Source organism: Gavia stellata, chromosome Z, assembly GCF_030936135.1.
Source record: "Gavia stellata isolate bGavSte3 chromosome Z, bGavSte3.hap2, whole genome shotgun sequence".
In the NCBI taxonomy this organism is placed as follows: Eukaryota; Metazoa; Chordata; class Aves; order Gaviiformes; family Gaviidae; genus Gavia; species Gavia stellata.
In genome coordinates, this window is record NC_082637.1 from 78,212,141 (window position 1) to 78,239,432 (window position 27,292).

At 36.8% G+C, this 27,292-nt stretch overlaps 1 protein-coding gene across 4 annotated transcripts; it reads right to left on the bottom strand.

Annotated features, from left to right (window-relative positions):
• Positions 1-283: 283 nt before the first annotated feature.
• Positions 284-26,708, bottom strand: PTBP3 (polypyrimidine tract binding protein 3). 4 transcript variants are annotated; one of them, XM_009814351.2, is made up of 13 exons: positions 26,622-26,708; positions 22,506-22,670; positions 21,478-21,624; positions 16,627-16,791; positions 13,719-13,829; positions 10,534-10,708; positions 7,254-7,331; positions 6,456-6,595; positions 3,767-3,800; positions 3,035-3,127; positions 2,251-2,467; positions 1,113-1,190; positions 284-416 (listed from the first exon to the last, which is right to left on the bottom strand). In XM_009814351.2, exons 1-13 carry the CDS (start codon positions 26,670-26,672, stop codon positions 284-286), a joined length of 1,587 nt encoding a protein of 528 aa, XP_009812653.1. In that variant the 5' UTR covers positions 26,673-26,708. The 4 variants fall into 4 exon arrangements, with proteins under 4 accessions (XP_009812653.1, XP_009812654.1, XP_059689326.1 ...); XM_009814352.2 differs by having other exon boundaries at positions 22,506-22,675; positions 26,648-26,687; XM_059833343.1 differs by lacking the exons at positions 7,254-7,331; positions 26,622-26,708 and adding an exon at position 10,161 and having other exon boundaries at positions 6,456-6,580; positions 10,514-10,708; positions 21,481-21,624; positions 22,506-22,595.
• Between the last annotated feature and the right edge of the window lie 584 nt (positions 26,709-27,292).

The window sequence follows — 27,292 nt, forward strand, 5'->3', positions numbered from 1 at the left end:
GATTTTGAACAAAAGCTATAAGGGTGTTCTCAAAATATAATTTTAAGTAGGAAATTTGATGATAAATATTGTTGCTAAAGCAATTTCACCGAAGAATCTTTCTATGGATGAATATTAAACTTTGATCACATACTGGCAGCTAAAATCAGAAAAGATCATCACTTAATTCTTTGTGTATGAATGAGCTTTTTCTTTTAAGAAACTGGTCACAGCTGTTTCAGTGTCTAGTTGAAGATTTTACTAAAACTGTGATGCAGTCTTAAAAAGGAAGTTCACAGAAAATTCAGATTGTAGCTTTTGAGAAGGAAACTCGGAGGTGATGGTTTTCTCCAAGGTCATGATTGTGAAGCTCAATGAGAGCGTGAACTGCTTCTTCCACAGAGCCCAGCTGGATAAGAGCCATTTTGCAATCTTTCCTGAAGTACAATAAAAACCATTATTAATCCTAACCCAATTTTCATTGCACTAGCCAACACAGAAAAGTGACGCAATTATTTTTTCAGCCACATCACATCCGCTGAACACTTGTATAGCCAAAGAATCAGAACTAGGTATGCACTTGCTAAAATGAGGAGATAACAAAACTATACAAATTTTTCAGATCAATGGCCAACAGCCATGCCATCCTTCCATTACACCGCACTTCAAAAAACAGGGTTGAAATAAGGCTCGAAGACCTCTAAGAAACACTTGCATTGTCCATAAATATGGATTATTCTAGCAGGTATGATCATGCTAAAATAATGCTGCGAAGCAACCTTAATGAATGTTAGAGCAGATTGTCATCTTTTACATGACATTTTACATATACGCAGCTTGTATTTCTTTTTAAAGAAGCGAGCATTTACTTTCCTTAAAGATATCTTACCTTGAACACATGTGGAATTTGTCAAAAGGCTGAATATTTTTCATTTAATTATGCTAACATAGTATCTAATTTAAAATTTTAATATTAGAATTATCTTAAAAATTGTCTGTACAGCTTTTGCCTATAGATACAGGCACATGGAATTTTGCCTATAGTTCTACACAGATGGAATTTCCAAAAAAAAAAAAGGATTAGCCATCTTCCAGGATGAAAGCTTGCTCAGCATTTTTACAAGAGAACTTACTGGAAGAATTTGAAGGCTTTCACAGTAGATCCAGTACTTTCAAAAAGGTTCTTCAGATCATCAACAGTAACAGAAGGCCTATTTAAAAACAAACAAACAAAACCAAAACAAAACCCCCTCAACTTGTAAAAGAGCACAGAGTTCTGTAACAGTATCAAAACCTCAATTCTGGCTTCTAAATTAAATTTTAACGGCAAAAACTATCTTCACCAACTAAAGCCACGTCAACATTTTGCCCAAATATCTTGGCTTTGATACTAAGATTTAGCACCAGTGTGCTACAAAAATATTTCAGATACACATCTACTGCTTTTCATGCTCCTCCGTTCCTCCCTCAGTTAAATTCAGATTGCATAAAAATCACTTAAGATATTAACTGGTACCTTCAGAAATACCTTTCATCTTGTAATTATTGCTGGTGTGTTTCACATACTTTCAATTTTGAAAGTTTTCTATTTTACTCAAAAAGCCATTTTCTAAGTGTCTTTTTTTTTTTTTTTCCCTTATTTGGACAAAATTCCATAGTTTTCCATTTTTCCTCCCTGCACAGCTGCTGAACAAAAGAAGCCTATAAAAACATGTTTGGCTGTCACGCCACACACTATTGACAACACTCTATTAACGAAAAAAAGGTTGTTTCCGTTTTAGGAACACACTTCTTATTACATTTTTTTAAAAACAACTTCCCCTCTATGCAAGAGGTCTGAATTCTGTAGAAACTGCTCTTTAAAAAGTGTTAGAATGATTAAAAACTGTATCTACATTAAATAATGATGCCAATGATGAAGTTGATGTAATGTAACTCCTGTACATTATCTCAAAAACCATGTCTTTAATCTTTGCAAAAAATTATAACACAAGACTTATTATGTGAAAAACAAAAGAATATTCTCAAGAAAATGTACACTGTATTAAAACTCCTAAAGAACAGCATTTAATCAGTTACCCTCTTTGCTAACAATAACAGAGTGACAGTTAAAGGATTCAGTGATTGTTAATTACACAGCAGAATGACCCAAATTTTCAGGAAAGTGTTAAAAGGCCAAGGAAATTTAAAGCTTATGTCAGACTTTGTAACTTAGGAACATAACCTAAAACCCATCATCTTTCCAAGAAAATCACACATGTAGCTACTCACGGGATGTTGGAAAGATGCAGGGTGGCAGATGGAGGAAAGATATTTTGGAAGTTCTTAGAGCCAGGCTTCTTAAAGCGATGTAGAGGGCTGTTGGTATAGTCCTTTGTCAGGCCATGGTCCTCTTGTCCCTCACGAGGAAGTTGAACCGCCTGATGTTTTGAAAAAGTAGCATGGAGGACCCTTCCATAAACCCTCTGTCCATTCAAGTGGCTGATAGCTAACCAGTAGAAATATAATTTGAACAGGAATAAAGAGAGGGGAAGGAAAAAAGGATTCTTTGAATACTAATATTGTCTTCTATTTAGTGTCAGATTTCACATTCTAAATTTAAACTACAACTTCCATATCTACCAGGTGGGCTATGTCATAACATTATATTTAAAACAAGTATAAGGGTGTAATATAACCTCCAGTCTAAATGCAACAAAAATGTAAAACAGCATTTCAATAAAGAGCAGTTGATTATTCTTAAATAGCTAGATATAGGAAAATTGTATGATGTTTTAGTAAGATAAACTACAGGAAAACTGTACGTTATTTTAATTCTTACATTTACTAGATTGATATTCACAGGAATTTTTTTTTAAACCACTATAGGAAAATAATTTGTTTACATGAAAGCAAACAGATTGTTATCAACTTATACAAGGAAAAGTCTGTATGTATTAAAGCATCACAATGATAGATTTAATTTGTTTATGCTTGTCACTGACAGATAGCAAATTCCTCATCTGTATCACAGTCACACTAGTTTAAAGCACAACTATGCCTTAGAAATCAGTACCTAATTGAGCCTGGGTTGCATCTGCCATCTGAACCAAAGCATTTTCTTTGTTCTTAAACATGATCTTCACACGATGCACATCACCATACACACCTGTGGAAGTCCAGAAAGGAAATTTGTCCAGAGTATTGCTACAAACAGCACAAGGGCAGGTCTGTTTCTTTTGACTAACATTAGTCTTACAAAGAATAATCACCTTGTTAAAGAGGTTGTTTAGAATATTAGTATGAAGGAGAGCTTTAAAGTTTGTGTATTATTTTCTGAGGCTCAGAAATGGGGGGAAAAAACCCAGGATCTTAGTCATAAAATGGCATGTTTATGTTCAGCTTTTAAATAGTGCAACAGTATTAAAAGTCCTCTTAACAGAGGCATATTAAAATATTACTATGCCAACAAACATTGTCCTCTGCAACTAACGTACGTGCCAATTCTGTACTCCATTTCCTTTGATGCAATCTTTGTTTTTTCATCTTACTTTGCCTTCCTATTCCTTGTAGTAAACAAATCAGACCACACACTGAAATTCTTCCAAAACTGTAACCATTTTGCCTTTTTGGTACCTGTGGCCTACAACTACTGACTCCAATTATTGTCATTTCAAAACCAACACATTCTCTTGAGCATTTTCTGGACAAGGACAGAACAACGGAGCTTGCATTAACCAGCATGTGTCAGATAAATAAGAAGAATGCTAGCCCTGTAGTTTCTCAAGGTTTATTTGACATATCTTACCAAATAGGATGAAAAGTCCATGTGGTGTGATGGCCTGTTTAAATGATAAAATGAGTATATTATTTTTAAAGCCATGCAAATAAAGAAATCTATTCCATAAGTGCATGGTAAACAAAAAGAATGGAAGAGATGCTGCACGCTAATACATAAACCTGTCTCTCCAAAAGCCATTCCTTGCAATAACTTCAGTGTATAGCATTCTTGTTAATATATACTTGCTATGCACATATAAAATATTTAAACAAGCTAACATTTCAGATCATGCATTTAAATCACTCAAGACTCAGTCTGTCATGCCAAAGAAGTTATTAATATATTAAGTGGCTTAATTATTTGAACTTATTCTTTCCAAGCTGGCAGTTCATTCCATGAAAAATGAAAGCCATTTCCTAAACTAGAAATAGAAAAGAGCATTCAAGAACTCCTTTGTATTTTCTAAAAACGGCAGACAACACCTACAAAACTAAAAACAGTTGCATCAAAATGTGTTTGCTTTGTCTTCAATTTTGTCCCCATCTCTGTATGTGACCATGACATGCTAAAGTGATACACATACCATTTAACTGCTTATATATGAAGCAATAGAAAGTGGTATTTAAATTGTGTTCAATAAGAAGCTGTGAACATACAGCCAAATACTGAAAGAAATTTTTTTTCAGTGATTTTTAATTAAATCCTCGTGTACCCAGCTCCCCAAACATCAAAGAAGATAATTTACACCCTAATGCAGCCAGATTTTATTCAAGTGAGGCAAAGGGTTTGCCAGTAACAAGTACTAAAAATACCTGGATATCAGAAGCACTACTCACACTCTCCAGCCCTATTCCTTCTCAACTCACATTTGAAATGTGCTCCCAACATACCTAAATTATTTAATAACAGAAGATACCGCAGCCTAAGTGTAAGCCCATACCCTTTTATCATCAGCATTTAGTGATAAGGAACAATTACTATCAATGTAAAATTTAAATGCTTCTAGAGTTTATCCTTCTGGCCCAAATATTTTAATTCAGCACAGGGTTTATTTAAAGACATTTCTTAACCTAATGAGACTGCAATATTTCTACTAAAAATGTTTTTTGGAAGACAAAACCAGCTAATTTAAAAGTCGTGAAGGAACCTTCAAATGCACACTGAAACCCTGCAACACGGGAGAAATATAAATTGAAGTAAGGTCAACCAGATTTTCTATACACAGAAAAAGAAGTGACAAGGCTCAGGCAACCACTACTGAAGAACAAGTGTTATGCCGTTGCCAAGAGATGTATTTACAACTATTTATACTTCCAACATTTAATGTTGTTGTACATTCTTATTTTTTACCTTTCAAGAAGTTGAGCATTATTTAATGCATTTATGTTGTATCATGCATTGCAGCACAAAGTTCTACATGACAACGTCTGGGATACGATTGGTATTAATTAAAGCAGCAATGTCCTAAAAATAGCTTTGACCTATGCTTCAGGTACATTTATTCTTAAGAAACACACTCTTTTTAAGACTCCGAGAATTATCTTGAATAATCAGCTGTGGAAAGCACATCCACAGCAATCATCAGAAATTAACTGATAAGATACACTGACAAATCAAAGAAAAGTTGACTTGTCTTACAGTCCTAATCTGCAGCGGTTTCTTTTGATGCTTACTGTATAATTCAGCTCTTAGTACAGAAATGGAAACACACCAATTACCTAAAGATTAAAGGAACTGGTCAAAAGCTTTTTAAACCTCAGTAATATGAAGATAACTTCCATTTTACCAATAACCCCTACGTTTATCAGTTTTATGGTTAAGTGAATCTAATGAGTGTGTAAAACAAACAAGAATTCTACATTGCTGTAGTAGAACTGCTTATAAACAGTGAAGTAGAATTGTTTTTTAACTCATGGCCTTGGTAAAGCTTGATTTTTTAATTTTTTTTTAAGAGATGTACATTGCTTTTAATTAAGCACAGATCAATGTATAGTATTTGAGTAACAGGCGTAAGCTTATAGAACAGTCTATGTCATTTCCACTATGAAAATAATTGTTCAAGTTGTCCTTGGTAATTTTACTGCCAACATATGAAAAAAAATCTGTGTGATACTATGAAAAGTGAGCATATGTATTTACTAACTTCTGAAAATGGATTTACAGTTAAGTCATTAGCAAAGTGCACCTGTGTTCTTCCTCTCCAACCTGGGAAAAGTTGCAAAACTAGAAAGATCCTATCAATGTTTTGAAAGGTACTTGATTTGGTATGCTTTTATCTCATCTTCTCTTCCCTCCTGTTTCTCTAACTCCTCATATTGTGTAACAAATGAAAAATTCTTTGGGTTCTCTAATGATAAAGTAGCACACAGAGGAGTCATATTAACAGAGATAGCAGTAAGTTTAGTCATAATATATGTGGTTTACCTCTTCAAATATTTCTCACATCTGACCACAGACTTTTCTCTAATTACGAGCTACACTGCTAACATAGGTTTCCTAAAGTAAACTATGTTGGGAAGCTGTTCACTGCTGACTGGGGTTTTTAAATCTCATCAATATTGCAAACTATCTCAAGCAAGAATAGAGCTGTCTTGTTTTTTGTATTATCAACATAGATATTCCCTCTCTTATTCCTTCAGCTAATGTCAATTTGCAAGAAGGATTCTGGCAGTTGGTACAAGTTGATACTTGCATCAGTTCCACCAATCAAACTTACTTCAGGATTGAGGTTGCTAACTAGTAAAACAGAATTTCCTGGAACATCAGGAACACCAGGAATAATCATATGTCCAGATGCTTCAGGTGTGGTGACTATGAGAGAACCAAGTGCTCCAGGAACAGCTGGAACCGGAAGACCTGGAAGGGTATCAAGCATCACTTGACATCTCAAAGTGGAAAAGACATTTTAGAAGACAAAAGCAGGTTATGTTTGGAAAAAACATCAATATTCAATTAAAAAATGCTTTTAAGGAATTTAGTTATTCTTAGTATCTGACCAATAAAGCAGGATGCACCTCCCCTCCAGACACGAAGAAATACTCAGCTACACCAACAGACCCAAACAAAAGGGGACATAAATTACAGCCCAAGAAACAAAAATAATATAGCACAGAAGTTTATCCTGTGCTAGAAAGGAAAAGATCGCTGAGTCTAGAAGACTATTTATTTCTCATTTTATAGCCAGAAAAGAACAGACATCCTGCTTTAGCTTTGAATGTCACTGAAGTCTTACGATTCTTAGAAAAACAGATGCTTAGAGTTTCTTCTCTTGCAGGTAATATTTATCATGGCATTTAATTTCATTGCTCATTAAATTATAAACTACATCAGCATATGTTTTTTATTACAGAAAGTAATTTTACTGAATATTATGAGAAAGAGAATCAGAATGGCTCAAATGAACATTGTGTTCTGACTGCTATATTTGAAAACAATTTGCTCTGAACACAGGTGTATTCAGACAGACCACTAGCCCCAAATGCAAACACCACATTTTTAGAAAATAGAAACTTACCAGCACCTTGAGCAAATCCCATGGCTGGGGGAAAACCAGCAGCCCCTGCATATGCTGGGAAGATGATATGTTGGGTGCCTAGAGAGAGCAGACACACCTAATTAAAACAGATTTTTAAATTTTTAGAAAACAGAAGAGACTTCAGCAATGAGAATGAGCTTCCAGTGTTGCTATTCTGACTTCAGTCCATGATTACATGTTTTATAAAACATTTGGGTTAAAAACTCTTATTGAAATCCAAGATTCTATGTTTTTCAAACACAATTTGCAGCCACTTTCGAAGGCAAATATTCCGTTCAGCTACAATGTCGCTCTCTAAAATGAAGTCAGGGCAAAATGTAATTTATACAAGTTTGAATAGAAAAGCATAGCATAGATTAATATCCGTTAACGTTAAGACACCTGTGGTGCAATGTTCAACAGCTTTTATTCACACAATGTAAATGCATTCTAGAAATTTTCTAGAAGTAAATACACTCAAAGACATTTTGCAATCATGAGATACAACTATTTCCTAGCTATTTCTAAAACCAGTATGGGCTAAATAATACAAACCACTACAATGAATCTGAGGTTCTGAATTTTACTAGCTATTGAGATGCATAAACTATATGTATTTTGCTTTTTAAGGAGATGTACTTTCCCAGCTTGTGTTACTTCATAAATAACCAGTGGTTTTTATGATTCTCTTTGCAATCACAAGCATTAAACAGATTTGGAATAACAACACATGGAGATTCCCAGCCTCGAAGATAGCTCAGTGATTTTCACATTAGTATGTGGACTTAAGCACTACCTGGGGCAACACACAAACTTGTGTTCTAAGAGGCAGTTAGATACAAGCTTGAGTTGTGGATTCTTTCCTATGTTAGCACACTAAATTTTTTTAAATGGGACATGTATAATCAGCAAATACATCCTGCAAGCCTGGCAATATGTCTGGTTTACTACTCAAACCTCCACCATTGACTAAAATAGCTACATTCACTAACAGATGGTTATTGACAGGGATCGTACAATACCATAAGTATCCGTTATGAATTACAAAAACAACACATGAAACAGACACCACAGATCAAGCATTCATGAATACTGCATCACATTACACCTCCTCTTATCTGTAGCAAAAAGGGTCTTTCATTCAAACAACTGAATACACTTATCACACCAAAGCAAGTCATTGTGTTCTTGAAATACACACACTGGTGCATTATACCAACGAGTTCTGGCAATATGGGTATTAATCACTTATTCACAATCCAAGAACGGCAATGGAAACATTAATGAAGAAATAGATAAAGCGCTTTTATTCTGCCAAATGAGACCTGCATGTTGCACGCTGATACCAAAATCAGGCATGTAAAAATTGTCAAACAGAGCTAATGCAGAAAGATGTGGAATTCTTTGTTGCACTTTTTTTTTGTGTAAAATCATTTGCTTCACGGCTAGCAGCTAGCTTTCAAAGCAAGCAAATTCATGTATCTTTGCTTATGCTCACTGGGTGAGGGAACTCTTTAAATGCAAAACATTCACAAAACCTGCTTGTTTATAGTGCAGTATCTTTTCCATTAAAAACAGAACAAAAGAAAAAAGGGAAAAAAAGAGGAAAAAAGTTTCAAGAGCAGTTCAGTTTTGCTATTAAGAGAACTTCAAGCCTACAGAAAAAATTGATGTATTCTTCTGATAGTTACCTGCTTTATCTTGTAATTCTCCACCAAAACTAAGTCAACTAGAAATAACATAGGAAGTGTAAGTGCTGACGTGACTCCCAATATCTTTTCCTCATGTCATCTGACTGAGGACTATCAGAACATGCCTATGGCAACATATGCATGTTGTTAGCACTGACAGAAAGGCTTGTCCCAGTCTACAGCTCTTTTTTTAAAAAGAAAAATACCTATGCAGCTGCTTCATTGTGACTGCACTACAAACATATTTTGATACAGACGTCAGACTCCTCTTTGCACCAGCACCTCTGCTATTCTTACTATTACAGTAAATGCTCAGACTGAAAATGAGATTGCTAGCAATGATAAGCTTGGAAGAGTGAGGGGGAAGGAAATGGAGAAGCGTTCATGTGTTATCCTCCAAAAACAGGCATACAATATTATCTCTGCCCTACAAGCAAGTTTGTCCTTAATCTATTCCAATTGTACCTTCCCCTTTCATTGACATTTCAAATTGTGTAAGTCTAATCAGTAGACATCAGATCTGTAACAGCGTATTTCCATGGTGCTGTATGGCAAATCCTCAAAAAAGTTATAAAAATGGTTGTACATTACATAAAGGTCCAAGGCCTGCCTTTAAGGGGACTTGCAAAAACAATCAAGAAAGTAGTGACTGCAACTCACTTTCTTACTCTAATGTAAGCTACCAAAGCCAACTATCCAAAAAAACAAACCAAACCCACTATCTGCCCTATCTATCACTGAAAACTAAAGGAAAAAAGGGAATTCTTCCCCAGCCCTTGCTACTGTTCTAACCAACTGGACAGTACTTAGGTACCTAATCAACAGCTGAGACATTTTATAGCTGTGTATTCTTGCTAATCATTGTCATTACAGAGAAAGAAAAATTGCTAAAATCGCTCAAATTGCATTGTGAGCACTTCTGCCAGGTCACCAGAGTAATCTGTTTGATGATTTGCATTATTACCAACATTGATTAAATGAGCATGCATGAGCTCTTTATGCCAAAAAGACTTCTCCAGTGTGCCTTCAAGAAGACACTGTCTCCTCTATGCCATGGAAATGACTTCTAAATTTCAAGAAAATTTCTAAAATTTTATCTTTTAGAAGGTGACTACAAGACATACATAAATAAGTGTAGCATTTCTAAGCATTTCTTACAGTTTTGTTTGTTACAGCAGGCAGTTATCCTAAAATATCAACAAGTAAGAACTAACACCCTTAAAACACTTATTTTCAAGCAGCTTTAGGCAACCAGCATCAATTTTGGATGACTGCCACTGATTGTTCTGACATGTAACATTTATTATACTACCTGTACCAATGATATGGTTTCACAGCATTTTACAAATGTAGCTTTTTGACAACACTTTGAATTTGCCCAAGAGCGTTCCACATGTTATAGTTTCAGATAGTCATTTATCTTGAATAGGACTTTCTGCTTTCCATACAAACTTTACTGGACCTAACAGACAGAAATGTACGTAAAATGTACACTTCTATGCATGTGTTATGAAGCCAGAGCATAAATTCAGTGTAAAAAGCATAATGATCTTATTGTGTATTTATCACTAAAAGTGAAGATTTCTTACCAAAGGCAGCAGCTATGGATGGCTCCAGGGATGGCTGGCAATCACCAAAAGGAAGGTCAAGGCGAGTGAAATCTCTACTTTTGTCATTGTTATACTTTACTGTAAGGCTAGTTAACTTGGAGAAATCAATATGCAGAGTGCAGCAGCCAGTGTAGATACTTTGGCCGTTCAAAGCCTGATGAAAAATAATTACGTTTTCAGACACAAAACACATAGTGGCAGCCACCACTGTAAGTTTATTTTATTTTCAACCCACAATTGTATCCAAACAGAAATTTATCTTCCGTTTTTAAGGTGCTGCTTTTAAACACCAAGTAGACAATTATATGGCCACTATCCTTACCTAAACATCCTGTGTAGAGTACTAGTGTAGTCCACTAATTAGTAAGTATTATGTTGCCTTGTACCAATCAATGGACAAAACATAGCTTTAAGCATGATTTGTCTTTCTAGCTGTGCTTCTAATCTTACTTGTCTCCCACTCAACATGCGGTATCAGATGCTAGTAGCGATACTAATTGGGAGATTTTTATTGTACAGGACTGTCCCTTACATAAGCTGGTGAGGGGTCTGGAGCACAAGTCTTATGAGGAGCGGCTGAGGGAACTGGGGTTGTTTAGTCTGGAGAAGGAGGCTGAGGGGAGATCCCATTGCTCTCTACAATTACCTGAAAGGCGGTTGCAGAGAGGTGGGTCTTGGCCTCTTCTCCCAAGTGACAGAACAAGAGGAAATGGCCTCAAGTTGTGCCAGGGGAGGTTCAGGCTGGATATTAGGAAAAATTTCTTCACTGAGAGAGTGGCGAAGCATTGGAACAGGCTGCCCAGGGAAGTGGTTGTGTCAATATCCCTGGAGGTATTTAAAAGGCGTGTAGACGTGGCGCTTAGGGTCATGGTTTAGTGGTGGACTTCGCAGTGTTAAGTTTACAGTTGGACTCAACAATCTTAAAGGTCTTTTACAATGGAAATGATTCTATAAAATCCATCTTTTTAAGAGCAGCTATGCTCAGAAGATCACTGAAGTATTATTTTCTGCCTATACCAATCATAAAAGAATCATGATGGATGAAGGGGGGAAAAACTGCTCAAAAGATACTGGTTTGTTATAATTATTTAATATAACCTAGACTGAAATCAGAATTTCTGTGAAATCTTTAATAAGGTATGATTTTTTATTAATACTGTTTTTTAAGAAAAGATGCTACTGGTAACAAACAGGGTATAATCCCAACTACCTTTACTAATTTCCAATATATACTTAATCTCTAAAACCCATAGTGAATTCACTTACTGGACTAAAGTGCAAGTAGCAATAGATAAATATTCTGTGCCTTTAATTCTGAAGCTGAGAATAAAGTCAACTTCAATAACAGAAGTAGGGTAAAAGTTCCATTCGCTCTAGTCTTTTGGTAATTTTTTGAAAAAACTGAATGCTAAATACCAATTAATACTTAGCAGAATCTATTCTTCTATACACCTTCTATGGGTACTTTCAAATTGATTTTATTTACTTACTAATATTGAGGTGACCACATAAGTTAAAGAGAAATACAAAGTGTCTCAGGCTTAGTTTCAAGTAAGTGAAGTATTTTATTTTCTGTCTTTATTTTGTACTTCACAGTTCAAGTATTATAATGTGGTGATTTGTAACACTGCTGTCTCTTCTGCAAAAATCTTTAAGGTCTCAGTTCTTAATATTTAATTATCAAACTAGTCCCCACTGAGGAAATTAATATTTTCTAGAAATTAAAATATTTAGCTATTATAAGAAAACTAATTCTAAAAGCTGTTTTGAAAAAAAAAATATTGGGTTTACATGGGAAGGTTTGGGGGGGGTGGGGGTGGGCAGGGGCTGCAACGCCTCTGGGGGAAGAGGCCAAGGGCTGCCCAGTGCTGGACAGAGTGAGTTCCAGCGGGCTCCAACGCAGATCCGCTGCTGCCCAAAGCAGAGCCAGTCAGAACACTGGTGGTGCCTCTGTAACATGTTTAAGAAAGGGTAGAAAAACATTGTGCAACAGCTGGGAGAGAGAGGAGCAAGAAAAATGTGAGAGAAACAACCCTGCAGACACCGAGGTCAGAGAAGGCGGGGAGGAAGAGATGGTCCAGGAGCTGGAGCAGAGATTCGCCAGGAGAAGATCATGGTGAGGCAGGCTGTGCCCCTGCAGCCCATAGTGGTCCACAGTGGAGCAGATATCCACCTGCAGCCTGTGGGAAGGGCCCACGCTGGAGTAGTTTGTGAAGGACTGTATCCCATGGGGAGAACCCACACTGGAGCAGGGGAACAGTGTGAGGAGGCAGGAGCGCCAGAGACCGTGTGTTATAGACTGACACAAGCCTCATTCCCCATCCCCCTGCACCACTCAGGGGGAGGAGGTAGAAGGGTTGGAAGTGAAGTTGAGCCTGGAAAGAAGGAGTAAGAGTGTGGGGAAGGTGTTTTTACCTGTGTTTTTGTTCCTCACTATCTTACTCTATTTTCAGTTGGCAATAAATTAAATCAATATTCTCTAAGTTGAGTCTTTTATGCCTGTGATGGAAACTGGTGAGCAATCTCCCTGTCCTTATCGCAACCCACTAGCTTTTTCATCTTATTTTTTCCCCCCTGTTCTGCTGAGGAGAGGGAGTGACAGCAGCTTGGTGGGTGTCCAGCAGCTAGCCATGGTTAATCCTACACAGAAAATGTACCTAAAGTAGGTAAGCTTTTCTTCATTACGAAGAATGTGCATTTTAAAAATCAGGGTAGAGCTGGTCTGAAATTAAGTTTAAGGTGAAAACATTGATTACTGTAAATTTCTTGCTTAAATTCAAACAAGTAAAACACATAACATTCATCTAATCTGTAGGCATTTAACTACACTACTCTTAGTACTGAACCTCACTGAAAATATTCCATTTAGTTTGAAAGACAAAAGACTTTTTGGTCAGCTACAGTTACCATCACTCATCACTACTGACAGCTACGATTTTTGTTTTTGTACACTTAACACAGGTCTTGGGACGTGTGCTATACGTTTATGTTTGCTGTTGATGATAGAGTGTTATCCTCTGAACTAATGAGGGACGTCAAAGTTATTCATGTGCAACAAGAGTGTTAGAACGATGAGAAGTCATAAAGCTAATGATCCCAAATGTTCCCCATTTAGCTGGGAAAAAAACAAAATCAAAAAATGAAGCTGAATACACTACACTTACCATTTTGGCATAATATGCATTCATTGGATCAGCATACTGAAGCAAAGCTTGGAATTGATTGTTCTTAGTGAAGATGATAATCTTCAGGACAGATCCAAATTTAGAGAAAACCTGAGAAGGAAAAAACACGGACTTTCAGAAACAATGAATAATACATGCACACTAAAAACTAGCATTTTAATACTTCATATACATTTCTGAAAGTTACTTCTTTTGAGAGAGCTGAAGAGAAATTGAGTGACCTCAGAATTTTGTTTCAGGTGAAAAAAAAATTAAAAAGAGGCTACAAAAGATGGTGAAGAAGGATAAAATTTCCTTAAAGATTCAGCAATGACTGTTCCACTAAGAGCAGGGAAGGCCAGCCCAAAGAGGCATTTGTCCAGTGTCTGCAGAGAAATTGTGGATAATCAAAGTTGAGGTTTGAGAAATGGACCTTCACAAGTCAGTTGAGATGGGAACTGCAGACTGCCTTTCAAGGTGTCCACTTCACATTCTGTACTTCAAAAAATTCTGCAAATTTCATGACCAAAAATACATCTTAAATAGTTGATGTGCCTACAAATTAATTACGCAGACGCACTAGAAAACAAAGAAGGAAAGAAGCAAGAAAAAGACCTAGTTTGGGATCTACCCCTCTAATTTAGAACTGAATGGTATTTGATTTATTGCAAATGCAAGCATTGCAGAAAAAATTTAAAAGGTTGACATTAAATACATATATACACTCAAAATGAGACTGTGCACTACATTAAGGTGTCTACACAAAAGCAAAGCCACAAAGAATGAGGACAAAGGCATAGCTATCATGCAAGTGCAGAAAAACAGTGGAATAGGAAAGGTGAGTTTGGGAAGTACTAACAGTTTTAGAACAAACTGTTAGAATCAATGGAAAGTCAGAAAAGCTGAACCCTGCAGACAAGTATTAAGCCTGGAATGGAAAGAAAGGTCAGAGATAAGGACAAGCGTCTCTTGCCAGCCTGTTAGGCCTAGAGCTATGGATGTAAGACACACTGTCCTAACGCTTTGTGCCCAGTTTTTCAATCTCTCAAAACAAGGTTTTTATGCTGCAGTCTTGGTTTTGTCATAGAAGATGGAACAGAAACGTTTTTCACAGCAATTTAAAATTAGCCATTGAGTTCCTGTTCACAAAACACTTCCCCTTAAGGAAGGCCTAAATACAGCTTCTGAACATATGCTTGTCCATGTTTATCCACAAGAGCAATTAGACCCTTTTTAAGATAATGAAATTCAATGTACTTCTCTTTGGTTTTAAACTTAAAACCCACTGTATATAAGAATTTTGTTTCTGCAAAGATAACAATGAATATTCTGTTTCTTATAATAAATATTTTAAGGTGAATTGTGGTAAAAAAAAAAGGGTTCGTTTCTTGACAAGCAGTTATAACTTACAAAATATAATTAAAGTTTTGGATGACCTTGCCTCTAGTGTTCCATATGATGCTATAGTTATCAATGAAAATTTTCTTTTCCATTAACCTTACCACACTTACAAAGTAATGTGACGTTGTAGTATCAGGCACAAAGTGTTGCTTTAATTAGAGATTGTTCACTGTTAAGAACCCAAATAAGCTCCCTTTGTAAATATTGCTTAATTTTCTAGACCTGTTGTAAAAGTGATTGAGTGAGGGTCATTGGGCAAATCAAAGACAGAAAATATAGTTCTGCTGCACTGAGGTAAACGTTAATCAAATTAAAGTAAATCAACATGAATCTTCTCTTCCACGACCTGCTTAGTAAAAAACAAAACCAAAACAAACAAAAAACCCACACAAGGTTAGATCCAAGAATTGCTGTTACACTATTAAACTAGTACAGGTCCCCCAACCATAGAAGTTTGTTCTCAGGATATTCTGAGTGCACTAATAATCCTGAACAGTTGACATAGTATTTGCATGAGCTCAACAATGAATGACCAATACTCATAGATACAAACAAAAGTTTTGATCAGGCAAATTGCTACATCAAAGTGACAACTAGTATACTAGTTCATCAGTATCATGGGAGGAAATATTAAGAGGAAAAATAAAGTGTTGGTAACAATCAATTATTGTTTGAGATGCTAGTAGAGCCGCAAAAGTCTTTTTCCAGGACTGCAGGTTTTTGTAAAAACATCCCAATTATTTTAAATCACATTAACTCAAGAAACTCATATATGGGGCATGTTTATTGCACAAATTTGCTAGTAATTACAAAAGCTTCAAGTACGAAACCCTTTGCAATATCTGAAAAAAGTATCGACAAGTCCTTCAGGCACAAAGAAATAGTCTCGTGAAGTTACAATTTTTAAACTTGTAGTTCTCAACAGCACAGCACAACACCTAGCAGGAGTTATGGTAATGTCTTTCATAGCTATAGCCCAGCTGTTCCAGGCTTCCAGAGGTAGTTAAAGTAAATGGCATTTTAACAGTTGATGAACAATCAAAAACATTTGTCCAAGCAACTATACTTTTATATTACATCACTTGCATCAAATTATAAAAGTGATTATAAAAACCTAAAATATAATCCAAACTACAAAAGTTACTTAGTACAAAGAGTGCTAAAATATTGGTCCACGAGTTCATAAAAATCAGTATTTCACCAGCTCATCATGTGGGCATGAATCAGAAATAAAACCTCAAGTTTGTTGCTGCTTCCACAGAAACCAATGAACTGAAAGAAATGAAAGACAACATGAAAAGCTGAGTACAGAAGCTCTACTTTAATTTTTTTTGTGCAAAACCAATTCAAGCCTAGATCCCTAAATTGCAACAAATAATTTTAAAGTGACAGTCCTCATTCAAATGACTAAAGATCCAAAAGTACTTTAAGAAAAAAAAAAAGTTAATGGATTTACAATAGACAACATTGGAACAGATTTTAATTAATTTTTAGCAATGCTTATTACCTCATACAGCACTTCTAAAGTGACAGGGTAGAAAAGATTTTCAACAATGATTCGAAGAACAGAACCTTGACCTGGAAGGAGCACACCTTCATCAGCAAAAGCATTTGTAATAGCCAGGCTTCCAGACTGCATAGCATTCACAGCTTGCAATGCAGCTTGGGCTCTCTGAAATCATGACACAGCAGAGACCACAGTTAACTCACACACATACAAATTATTCATATCTAAACAAAGTTGTCTTACAAATAAAAGCATGTAAAATGCATTTAAAATACAACTTTCAAAAAAACATATTCCCTTTATCTGTTTATCAATTCAAATCCCACATGAATAGGTAAATCATACCCCTTCCTTTCCTTCCCCCTCCTCTAAAAGAAGTCAGATCATACTTTCACAGAATTATGACTTTCTTTTTTAGTTAAACAGTTACTACTTTGTAATGCCATATAGACACAATTTTGCTTTGATTCAGTAAGCTTCTGTCATTCTGGAGATTTTCCAGCAAATCAATATGATGACGATATTGTAATAGACTAACAACCAGTCATTGTACCAAAACCAGTTTGGCTCTGCTTTATTAGCATTTCAGTCTCTTCAGGAACTAAGTTTTGCTGGGGATAAGCTTAAACGTACATATCCTGCTCTTTTTTCTGAACCAAGCTATCAACCACAAAAAACACCTTTAAATATCACTCCTCAAACTGCCTCACTGGGACTTTGGAAGTCTCTATGCTTGTTTTTGATGGGCTTTGTTCAAAAAGGTCTTCAGACTACCTCTGAGACCACTATGGAGAGATGTTCCTTTCAAAATGTAGTGTTATGACTTGACGTCATGTCTCAGTAACACTATTTCCTTGGAAGACGGACTAAACATGGCACACACTAAAGAAGTTACTCAGTTCCAGAAACATGTAACCCTGCAAAATAGTCTGTACTTCAGGCCTGAGCCTAGACACTAGGTCAGTAACGTAGTGTTCAGCTGCTCTGCTAGGGTCTCTAAAATTTAAATAAAACTCAAATGTAAGAGTCATAAGTGCAAAAAAAAAAATTGAAGTAGACAATGTTGTTTTTATAAAAGAGAAAGCAAGTGTCATGCAGAGAGTTGAAAATACTCTGAGAAATGGATACAAGGAGCCTTATTTGCAAATATGGGTATAGTTTTCCTGAGGCTGTTACATATACCACATCCTTTAAAAAAATGTTATTTAATTTATTTGTTTTTACAGATAACAAACCAATCCAGCAATCTTGGATGGGGAAAGAGAAAAATAACATTTATCAGTTTGACAAGCTTACAAGATTTCAGTGACTTTTGTGTCAGCACAAATTAAAAGTGAGCACTGATTTTTGCCCCAATCACTGCTTTCAATACTCTTACAGAAAACAAAATCATGATACACACAGCTTATGATATAATTTATGTATCTAAATAGCAGGTCAATTGCAATTCATCCAGGAATCAAAAAATCCAAACAGATTTCAACCACAATATGATGGCTTGTATATTTTGATCTTTTTGTGCAAAGACAATTTCCTTGTTTAGAGATTAGCAATTAAATCAGTCATCTGCAATGTTCAATTAATATTCTTAAGAAATCAATTTTATTACTTCAAGAATACAAGGAAAAAATTAATTCTGGTGTTTGGCATGAAGCTGATGTTTTATCAGTGAAAATATCCATTTTATTGGATTTAAGGTTCTTCTTAGAATAAACAATCAACATAAAAAAAGATAACACTACTAAGAATAAACTTGAACAATTAAAGATGATGATTTGCTACTCCTGATTTTGGCAAGGCCTTGGAATAGTGCCAACAACACAAAAAGCAAGTTACATGACCCTTCACAATAACATCCATATCTGATACAGTAAAAAGCTTCAAAAGGGCTGCTTTTTGGGCAGAAAGTGGTTCATCATGTATCAGCTGGGTTTGGTCTTCAGATAGCATCTACAGACACATGATTAGAAATTAACTTTAAGAAAACACAATCAAATAAAATTGAAGTGGTATGTTTTTGTGGTATTCCTGCTACTACTATATTTTGGACACAGTAACAGGGGGGAAAAAAAAAAAATCAGGACTAATTATTCAGAGAAAAGTCTTGTCAGAGAAGACATGATACTTGCTTCATATTCTGACGCTATTGAGAGCTGTTACCGAATGTTAAAATGTAGGAATGGCGAAAGTTCTTTCAAAACACATTGTAAGCAAGTATTTCTAAGTAGTGTAGAATATAATAGCAGGGTCACCCACAGCAGGGTGCTTAGGACTTTTTCCAGTCAAATTTTTAAGGTATCTGAGGATGGAGGCTCCACAACCTCTCAGAGCAACCCATTCCACTATTTGACCACTCTCAGAGTAGGAAAGTTTTTTCTTAAGTTTAAGTGGATTTTTCTGTATTTGAATTTATGCCCATTGCCTCTTATCCTGTCACTGGGCACCACTGAAAAGAGTCTGTCTCAACCTTCTTTAGTCCCCGTTCACCACATATTTGCAGGCATTGGTAAGACAACACCAAGCCTTCTCTTCTTCAGGCTGAACAGTCCCAGCTCTTTCTAGCTCTCCTTGTATGACAGATGCTTCAGTTCCTTAACCATCTTAATGACCTTTTGCTGGATTTGCTCCACTATGTCCATGTCTCTCCTGTACTGAGGAGCCCAGGACTGGACACAGCATTCCACATGTGTCTCATCAGTATTAAGCAGAGGGGAAGGTCACCTGCCTCAATCTGCCAGCAATGCTTTGCCTTCTGCAGCCCAGGAGGCTGCTGGCCTTCTTTGCTGCAAGGGCATGTGTGTTGTCCACCAGGGCCCCCAGGACTTTCTCTGCCAAGCTGTTTTCCACCTGGTTGGCCCCAGTGTACAATGGTACCTAGGGTTACTCCTCCCCAGGTACAGGAGTTGGCATTTCCCTTTGTTGAACTTAATGAGGTTCCTCCTGTCAGTCCATTTCTCCAGCTTTTCAAGGCCCCTCTGAATGGCAGCACAACCATCTAGGGTGTCAACTACTCCTCCCAGTTCTGTGCTATCAGCAAACTTGCTAAGGATGTTCCCCATCCCATCATCCTGGTTATTAATAAAGATGTTAAACAGTACTGGACACAGTATCAACCCCTAGCGTACTCCACTACTGACTGGCCCCCAGCTGGACTTCATGCCACTGGTCACAACCATTTTAGCCTTTCAGATCACTTCATAGTCTACTTATCTAGACTGTATTTTATCAGTTTGTCTATTGGGATGTTATGGGAAACAATATTGAAAGTCTTACCAAAGATAAACAATATCCACTGCTCTCTCATCCACCAAACCACTCATGTCACCGTAGAAGGCTATCACATTGATCAGACATTACTTCCTTTTCAAAAACCCATGCCGACTTTTCCCAACCACCTTCTCGTCCTTAGAATGTTTGGAAATGGTCTCCAGGATTAGTTGCTCCATTACCTTCCCAGGGACCAAGGTAAGGCTGATCAGCCAGTGGTTCCCTGGATCCTCCTTCTTGTCCTTCTTTAAGATAGGAGAGAGATTTGCTTTCTTCTAGTCCTCAGAAACCTCCTCCAATTGCCATGGCCTTTCCAAGATTGTAAGAGTGGCCTTGCAATGACATCAGCCAGCTCCCTCAGCACTCACAAATGCATGTCATCAGGCCACAGACTTCTGTTTCTGCAGTTTGTTTAAATGTTCCCTAATGAGATTCTTCTCTACTTCCTTCACCAATACTTTCCCACTGTTCTCAGTTGCTTGGTATTCCCAAGGGCAAGTCTTAACCACTAAAGACTGAGGAGAAGGCATCCAGTACTTCAGCCTTTTCCATGTCCTTTGTCACCAGGGCCCCTGCCCCATTCAGCAGCAGGCCCACATACTCACTAAATCTTCCTTCTGCTGCTGATACACTTAGAGAAGCCACTCCTGTTGTTGTTCACATCCCTTGCCAGAGCCAACTCCATCTGGTCTTTGACTTTCCTAACCACATCCCTGCATGTTCAGATAGTGCTCTATATTCCTCCTGGGTCAGCTGTCCGTGATTCTACCTTTTCTATGCCTCTTTTTTATGTTTGAGTTCAGCCAGGAGCTCCTTGTTCATCCAAGCAGTCCTCCTGCCACCTTCACTTGATCTCCTGCTCATCAGGAGGAACCATTCTTGAGCTTGAGCTCCTCCACAGTAATTTTACAGATATTGAGAAGTCCCTGTCTGAAAGAAGTTACTGCTTAGACAACAACAGACAGAAATAATATCTATCAGAATTTGACTATTGGTGTAGTGGAAAGTAGTCTGTTTATTTACTAATGTTGTGGTTTAACACTGGTAGGCAGCTAAATGCCACACAGCTGCTCGGTCATTTCCCCTCAGCAGGATAGGGGAAAGAATCAGACGGGTAAAAGTGAGAAAACTCATGGGTTGAGATACAGATAGTTTAATAGGTAAAGCAAAAGCTGCACATGCAAGCAAGGCAAAATAAGGAATTCCTTTACTACTTCTCATTGGCAGGCAGGTGTTTAGGCATTTCCAGGAAAGTAGGGCTTCATCACATGTAAGAGTTCCTTGGGAAGAAAAACACCATCACTCCAAACGTCCCACGTTCCTCCTTCCCCCAAGTTTCATTGCTGAGCACAACATCATATGGTGTGGGATATCCCTTTGCTCAGTTGTGGTCAGCTGTCCCAGCAGTGTGCCCTCCCAATTTCTTGTGCACTCACACTGGCAGGGCAGTGTGAGAAGCAGAAAAGACCTTGAGGCTATGTAAGCGCCACAAGCTACTATAACGAAAACTAACTCTATCCTAGCCAAAACCAGTACACAACTCATGTGCAATTCTATCCTGTTAAATGGAAATATTATACTTACAGCCTGATTAGGTAGATTGTCAGTCTTAAGTTCTTTGTAATTGGAATACTGAATATAAACAGGCTGACCGTGGAGGTAAGGTGTAGCAGGAGTATAGTAGTTCACCATAGTAACAGCAGCTTCTTCAGAAGCCATTTCCAAAAATGCCTGCAACCAATACATAGCAGTTTTCTGTGTTGTTTTGTTTACAGGAAAGAACAAAGCATCAAAGCACCATTTATTCCCAATTCCACTCTCACTAGAAAAAGATTATGTGGAAGTATGGTACTGATCTGCTCAGCCTTAAAATGCATATGTGTGTGCGTGTTTATGGGAATATTTGTTTTGATTCATAGGTATTCTTAAAAGGTTTTACACTGTAAGTACAGTAAGTCTTTAAAGAAGAGGTGGAATAAGTATGACATATGGGAAGTAATGCTGCTAAAAATACCACACTACTAATGAACTTATTAGATTCCTGAATCTAAGCATTATTACCTAGGCAGCAGATACACATACTGATCAAAAAAGTAGGAACAGGATGCTAAACATCTATCAGTTTGTGCATTATATTAAACCAGCTCAGTGCGCTAGCAATTTTTGAACTAATGCCTATTATTGCTAGGATTTCAGTGTTTATTCATGATGTGAACTACCCTGTCACATCTAAAAGGATTAAAAAAACCTAAGCAATTTATTTCACATTAAAAATTAACATGCATGTTAATCAGATTGGTTATTTCAAGACATATATCGACACCAGTAGTGACAACATAGCTCTTTGTCATCTATGTATTCTTACATCAGGTGGATATAACGTTTAGCAACATTATTAACAAGTTACTAGATCATTATTTAATCCAAAAGTACATTAAAAACTTAAATATCAAGGCATCCTTTCCCCTTTGAAAATATGAAAATCTTGAGCTATCCATGAACTATTTAGACATTGTTGCAATCATTTCAGCCAAATGCAATACCAAAAGGGTCCTAACATGAATCACATCTTCAGCCTTGCTCTTATAATTGAAACACTGAAAATTACAAACCTGACTTTTTCGTTTCAGCATCAAGAGGTTGGTTACTTTGCCAAAAGGGACGCCTAATGAAATGACTTCTGCTTCATTAACATCACTTGGAATTTGACGAAGATGAAGGACACGTGAAGGGGAGCATGGCGCTCTGTCTCCATTAAATTTCTTCTCATGATTCCCCTTACCTGAAATATTTTAGGGAGGGGGATGGACAAGCAAACAAGACAAACTTATTGCACAGTATGGATACCAAAACCTGAAAGAGATAAACTGCTGTCTCAGCACTGACATTGACTTATCTATAGCTCTTTGAAACATAAGAAAGTACAGTTCCTATATAACCAAAGGACAGTTTAAGAAGATCCCTTCAGCTGTTCCAAATCTCCACTGCAAGGGGAGTGTGTGGTATGTTTGTTTTGCTTTGGTTTGCGTTTGTTTGTTTATTTTCATGTGGGTTTGGGGTTTTTTTTAAGTCTTACAGATAGAGGGGCCAACAACTTCTTCCCAAATGTCTACGTGATGTATTTACAAAATGTTAATTACACAGAAGAGGGGCAAGTAGTAATTGGGAGGTAATATATCAATTTTTTTTAATTACTAACTTATCTTCCTGCATGGCACGTTTCTTAATCAGATTCAGTTGCTACCTCAAATGTTTTGGGGTTTTTTTATTTTATTAAAGAAAGCCTGCTGTCCCACATGATTGTAAGTTTTAAAAAGTCTTTGAAAAGGATAGGCAGCAGTGAGGCATGAAATCTGTACAGATTCTACTCTTCCACTTGGGCAAACTGCCTTTTTTTTTTTTAACATATGCCTATTTGGACCCTGTAAGAGGTAAGTGACCAATGGTTACATTTCAAGGACATGACTCAGAGTCCTTGAGACCACCTTTAAGCAAAACACCACATCTGGAACAGGCATATTATTCTAGAAGCTATCACAATGGAGTAATAACTTAAAGCAGTAAAAATGAAATTCATTAGCCAAACTAGAGATCCCAGTAAGAGATTCTCCTAAAGCAAGCTACAGAGGCTTATGAAACTTGATGAAAAAAATATCCTGAACTGAGAGGAAAGACAACATATTGGATGGAAACTGTATTGAAGTCTAACTGTATACCACTTATGTAAAAAAAGAATGCTATTTCTTCCTTTATGTGCCACAGCTTCACTCCAGCCAGAGAGATAGCCCTAACACCTCATGTGTGGCATTTACCCTTCCAAGGAGAATCACAAGAGATTAGAAAAAATATCTGTGTAAGCTTAGTAAGTAATTTCAGATTTTGCTGTAGGTTTTGAGTACAGTCTAAGGCTGAGAACTGGTTCACACAAGTCATTCTGTGTAAGAATCTTTACAGAAGGTGTTTTTACTAGGGCAAGTTAGATGATTTAAGCTCCAACCATGGCACACTCATAAGCCAAGTTATCTAATTCTCCCACCCACAAAACAGAAGAGTGTTATGCATTGATTTCTCCATCAAGAAATGTTAAATGGCATCATGTGCTCTGTGTGCATTCTGAAAAATGTGAACATGTGGCACATGTTGGGGACGAGACTTTAAGACAAACAGAAACATAATTAACCCATATACATACCAAGCCATGACATGATATATTACTATTAAAGCGTAACAACCCATCCTATTTTGTTAAATCTACTTTTCAGGTTCAAAATGGACAAGATGTCCTTGACTTTACTATGACAAGGACTGCTCGACTAAAGAAAGCAGGAAATGAAATCTAACAGGAATTTTACCTTTAGTTTAAGATGAGAGACTCTCGCAGAAGCAATACCTTGTGGGTTCTGACTCATTATCAGAGGTGACAAGATGGAGCTGAGTGGCAAGCACAGCATTTTTTCTCTACATCTTCACTGAGTGTTACAGGAGTTTTAATGTCAGGCATTGAGCCAAAAAGGACAGTGCTTACCAGAACAGTTTCAGCCTGTGTACATACAGTGTGCATCCTCTATTTCACTATCTAGCCATTAGCAAGCATATGTTAGCTCTAGTTGATCTGGCTTCTAAACGCTGACCAACACCTGACCTAAAAAGCTATTAAAGTGCTTCTTTTCTTGTTGTAATTATATTAAGTTTTGTGGAACTTTAGCTAAGTCACTAAATCAGCAATAAAAGCTCATTCCATCCCAAGTATAAAGACCTCAGCATTTTTTAAACCATGCTTCTTTCTCCAGCTATTGTTTGATGCTAATTTTGATGCAGAGTGATAATCATGTGTTTTTTCTGTCATCTAAATTTCAAAATTGATTCAACAATTCTTTAGAGCATGCCCAAGGCGATCACGTCTTCCAAGTTTTACACTCAGTTCAGTGAAAGCAAAACAATGCTTTCAGACAGACAGACAAAGAAGCCTTATGAACAAACAGAAATTTGGGGCCTGGTGCCGCAAAGGGAAGTTGACTACAATCAGGATTCATGACTGGTACAAATGCATTTCCCAAGTGAATAGCCTCAGATCAAGAAACCCAAAACATATCTAAATTATGTGATCACCAGACGAAAAAAACACTGCAGGTGAAGGAGTTGTATTAGGTAAAGAGATGCATCTCAATATATATTATATATTGCCCCAAAATGAACTATAGAGTTATCAGTGAGAATCAGAGGGGTTTTGGATTTATTAGGAGACAAACATGTCTACTTTATTTTAAAGTTTAACAACATTTAAACACCCTGGATGTCATTATGAAGGATCAGTGGTTGCGCTGGTAATTAATAAAAGCCACTTGAACTCAATACAAATTTATATTCCTTGCCAGCTGGTTTTGTCTCACAAAAATACCATCTACGCAGACCCAAAATATATTTCAGTTATTAAATTACTGAGTTACAAGCTAAGGCTGTTTCAAGCCAAGCAGAACTCTCTGGACATCACACTGAATTGATTAGCAGAAATATGAACAATCCGAATTGTGCAAGTCAAAGAAATCAAAAAGAAAAATCTTCAAGATAGCTCCTCAGACTCTTCCTTCCCCTTATTCCCTATCAGAAATATAGCAAGTAAATCTTAGATGCTCATGAAGAGGTCATCTGATCTGTCCCTTGTCCTGTTATAAAATCAACTATTTGGAAACCACTGCTGACAGGCAATTGTCTATGTCATGAGTTAGTTAATTTACCTTACTTAAAGTTAACTTATGCACCCATGAGCCATTAATACTTCAAGTCCCCCTAAGCTGAAAGTACCTCTATATGAAGCAGTCCCAGCTTTCTCTCACTTCCAACTTTTTGTCTGATCTAAAACTACAGTTAACCAAATACACTTTTTGTGTCTTTCTCAAAAGATGGAGTGGGGCAGAGCATAAATTTCTTTGGATGATAGTATTAGTTTAACATGTTTGAAGAAACATGTGGCTGTGGTTTCACATTGAGACATCACATTGCTTAAATAGACCCAGTTTCCTTACCCTACATATATCTATGCAATTTCCCACCATCTCCCAAAAACACCATTTTGCTGAAAAACAATCTATGCAGATATGTAGTGAACCAGATCAAGAAAACACCTGATCAAAAAAAAGAAAAAAATTTTTCCTACTGCTTCCCTTGCAAAAACACTAGCATTCATCTCAACCCATGGAGAGATTGGCTGGGGACAAGAACTGACAGGAAAACATCTGAAAACAAATCACAGGACTGTCTGTGCTGCTGCTGCTCAAGAAGTTCTGGGAGTAGGGTAGAAAGCAGGAACAAGAACACCAAAGGGAATCAGCTTAACTCTCTATCACAAATCCACATAATGTGTCCTATGTTCCACCACACTGAGATTATTAGAGGATATTCATCTTCTGCCTCTGTAATCCTGACAGTCTTTATATACTTCAAAACAAATTCCTTTCAAATGCATAACTACAGAAAAATTGAGTAGCCACTTGAGAATCTGTACAAAAGGCTACTTGCTTGATCATGATTATGCAAAATAGATATTTTTTGCCCATTTCAACTGATCAGTTTTGGACTTCCTTAATACTGTCATTTAATCGGATAGACTCCAGTGGCTGTACTGTTGGAGTTAGATTACAGTTCAGGCTTGGTGAGGCTGCTCACAGTGACAGTAAAGAATATTAAAAAAAATACATTTACAGAGAAAACACACACTGTTGAAGAAGAACTGTGATAAAAATCTTTCTGTGTATACCTGTAGCTGGAGTAGAATTGTTCATGGTAAAACACCTGTTACTGACACCAGAAGAAAGAAGCTTGTCAGGACCACACTAAAAAATAAAAGACAAGATTACTAGTAAAAGCTGTTTCAGAGAAAAAGCTTGATATCAAAGTGCAACAACTCCTGTAATTTATTCTTCCAAAGAACACCCCCCTTTATATACACATTATCCAGTACTGCTGTGAACTTATTTTTCAGGGAAGAAAATGCCAACCACCCAACTTTTCCTTCTGTCTCAAGATGTTAGCAAGTTCAGCTGTGTTACACTTCCTACTTCTCTTATTATTTATCCTACTACAGTTTACATTGTAAAACATCAAGAACAACAAATGCTCATGAAAAGAAATGAGCTGGCTGCAGGCCCTGAGTCTGCAGTACAACATTACTTCCAGATATGAGTAAATAGATACACACACAGATAAGGTCAGTATTTGTGGCTGGACACAGTGGACCTTGAGCAAAACTGACTCAAGACATATTTAAATACAGCTATGGCACTTTTTTTAAAAACTAATCCTTGTCCTAAGACTTTGATGGTGGATCATACACACTTAGAAAAAATACTGACATCAAAGTGTACGCTTTAAAAATACTGACAATTTGAGGCTCTAATTACTA

Excerpts from the sequence above, each read along its gene's own strand:
- PTBP3 (XM_009814351.2), bottom strand. The coding sequence starts at position 26,672 with ATGAACAATTCTACTCCAGCTACAGGTATACACAGAAAGATTTTTATC. Across the intron at positions 10,709-13,718 it reads ATGCATATTATGCCAAAATG|GCTTTGAACGGCCAAAGTAT; the intron begins GTAAGTGTAGTG and ends ATTTTTCATCAG. Across the intron at positions 3,801-6,455 it reads TTAGCAACCTCAATCCTGAA|GCCATCACACCACATGGACT; the intron begins GTAAGTTTGATT and ends TCATTTAAACAG.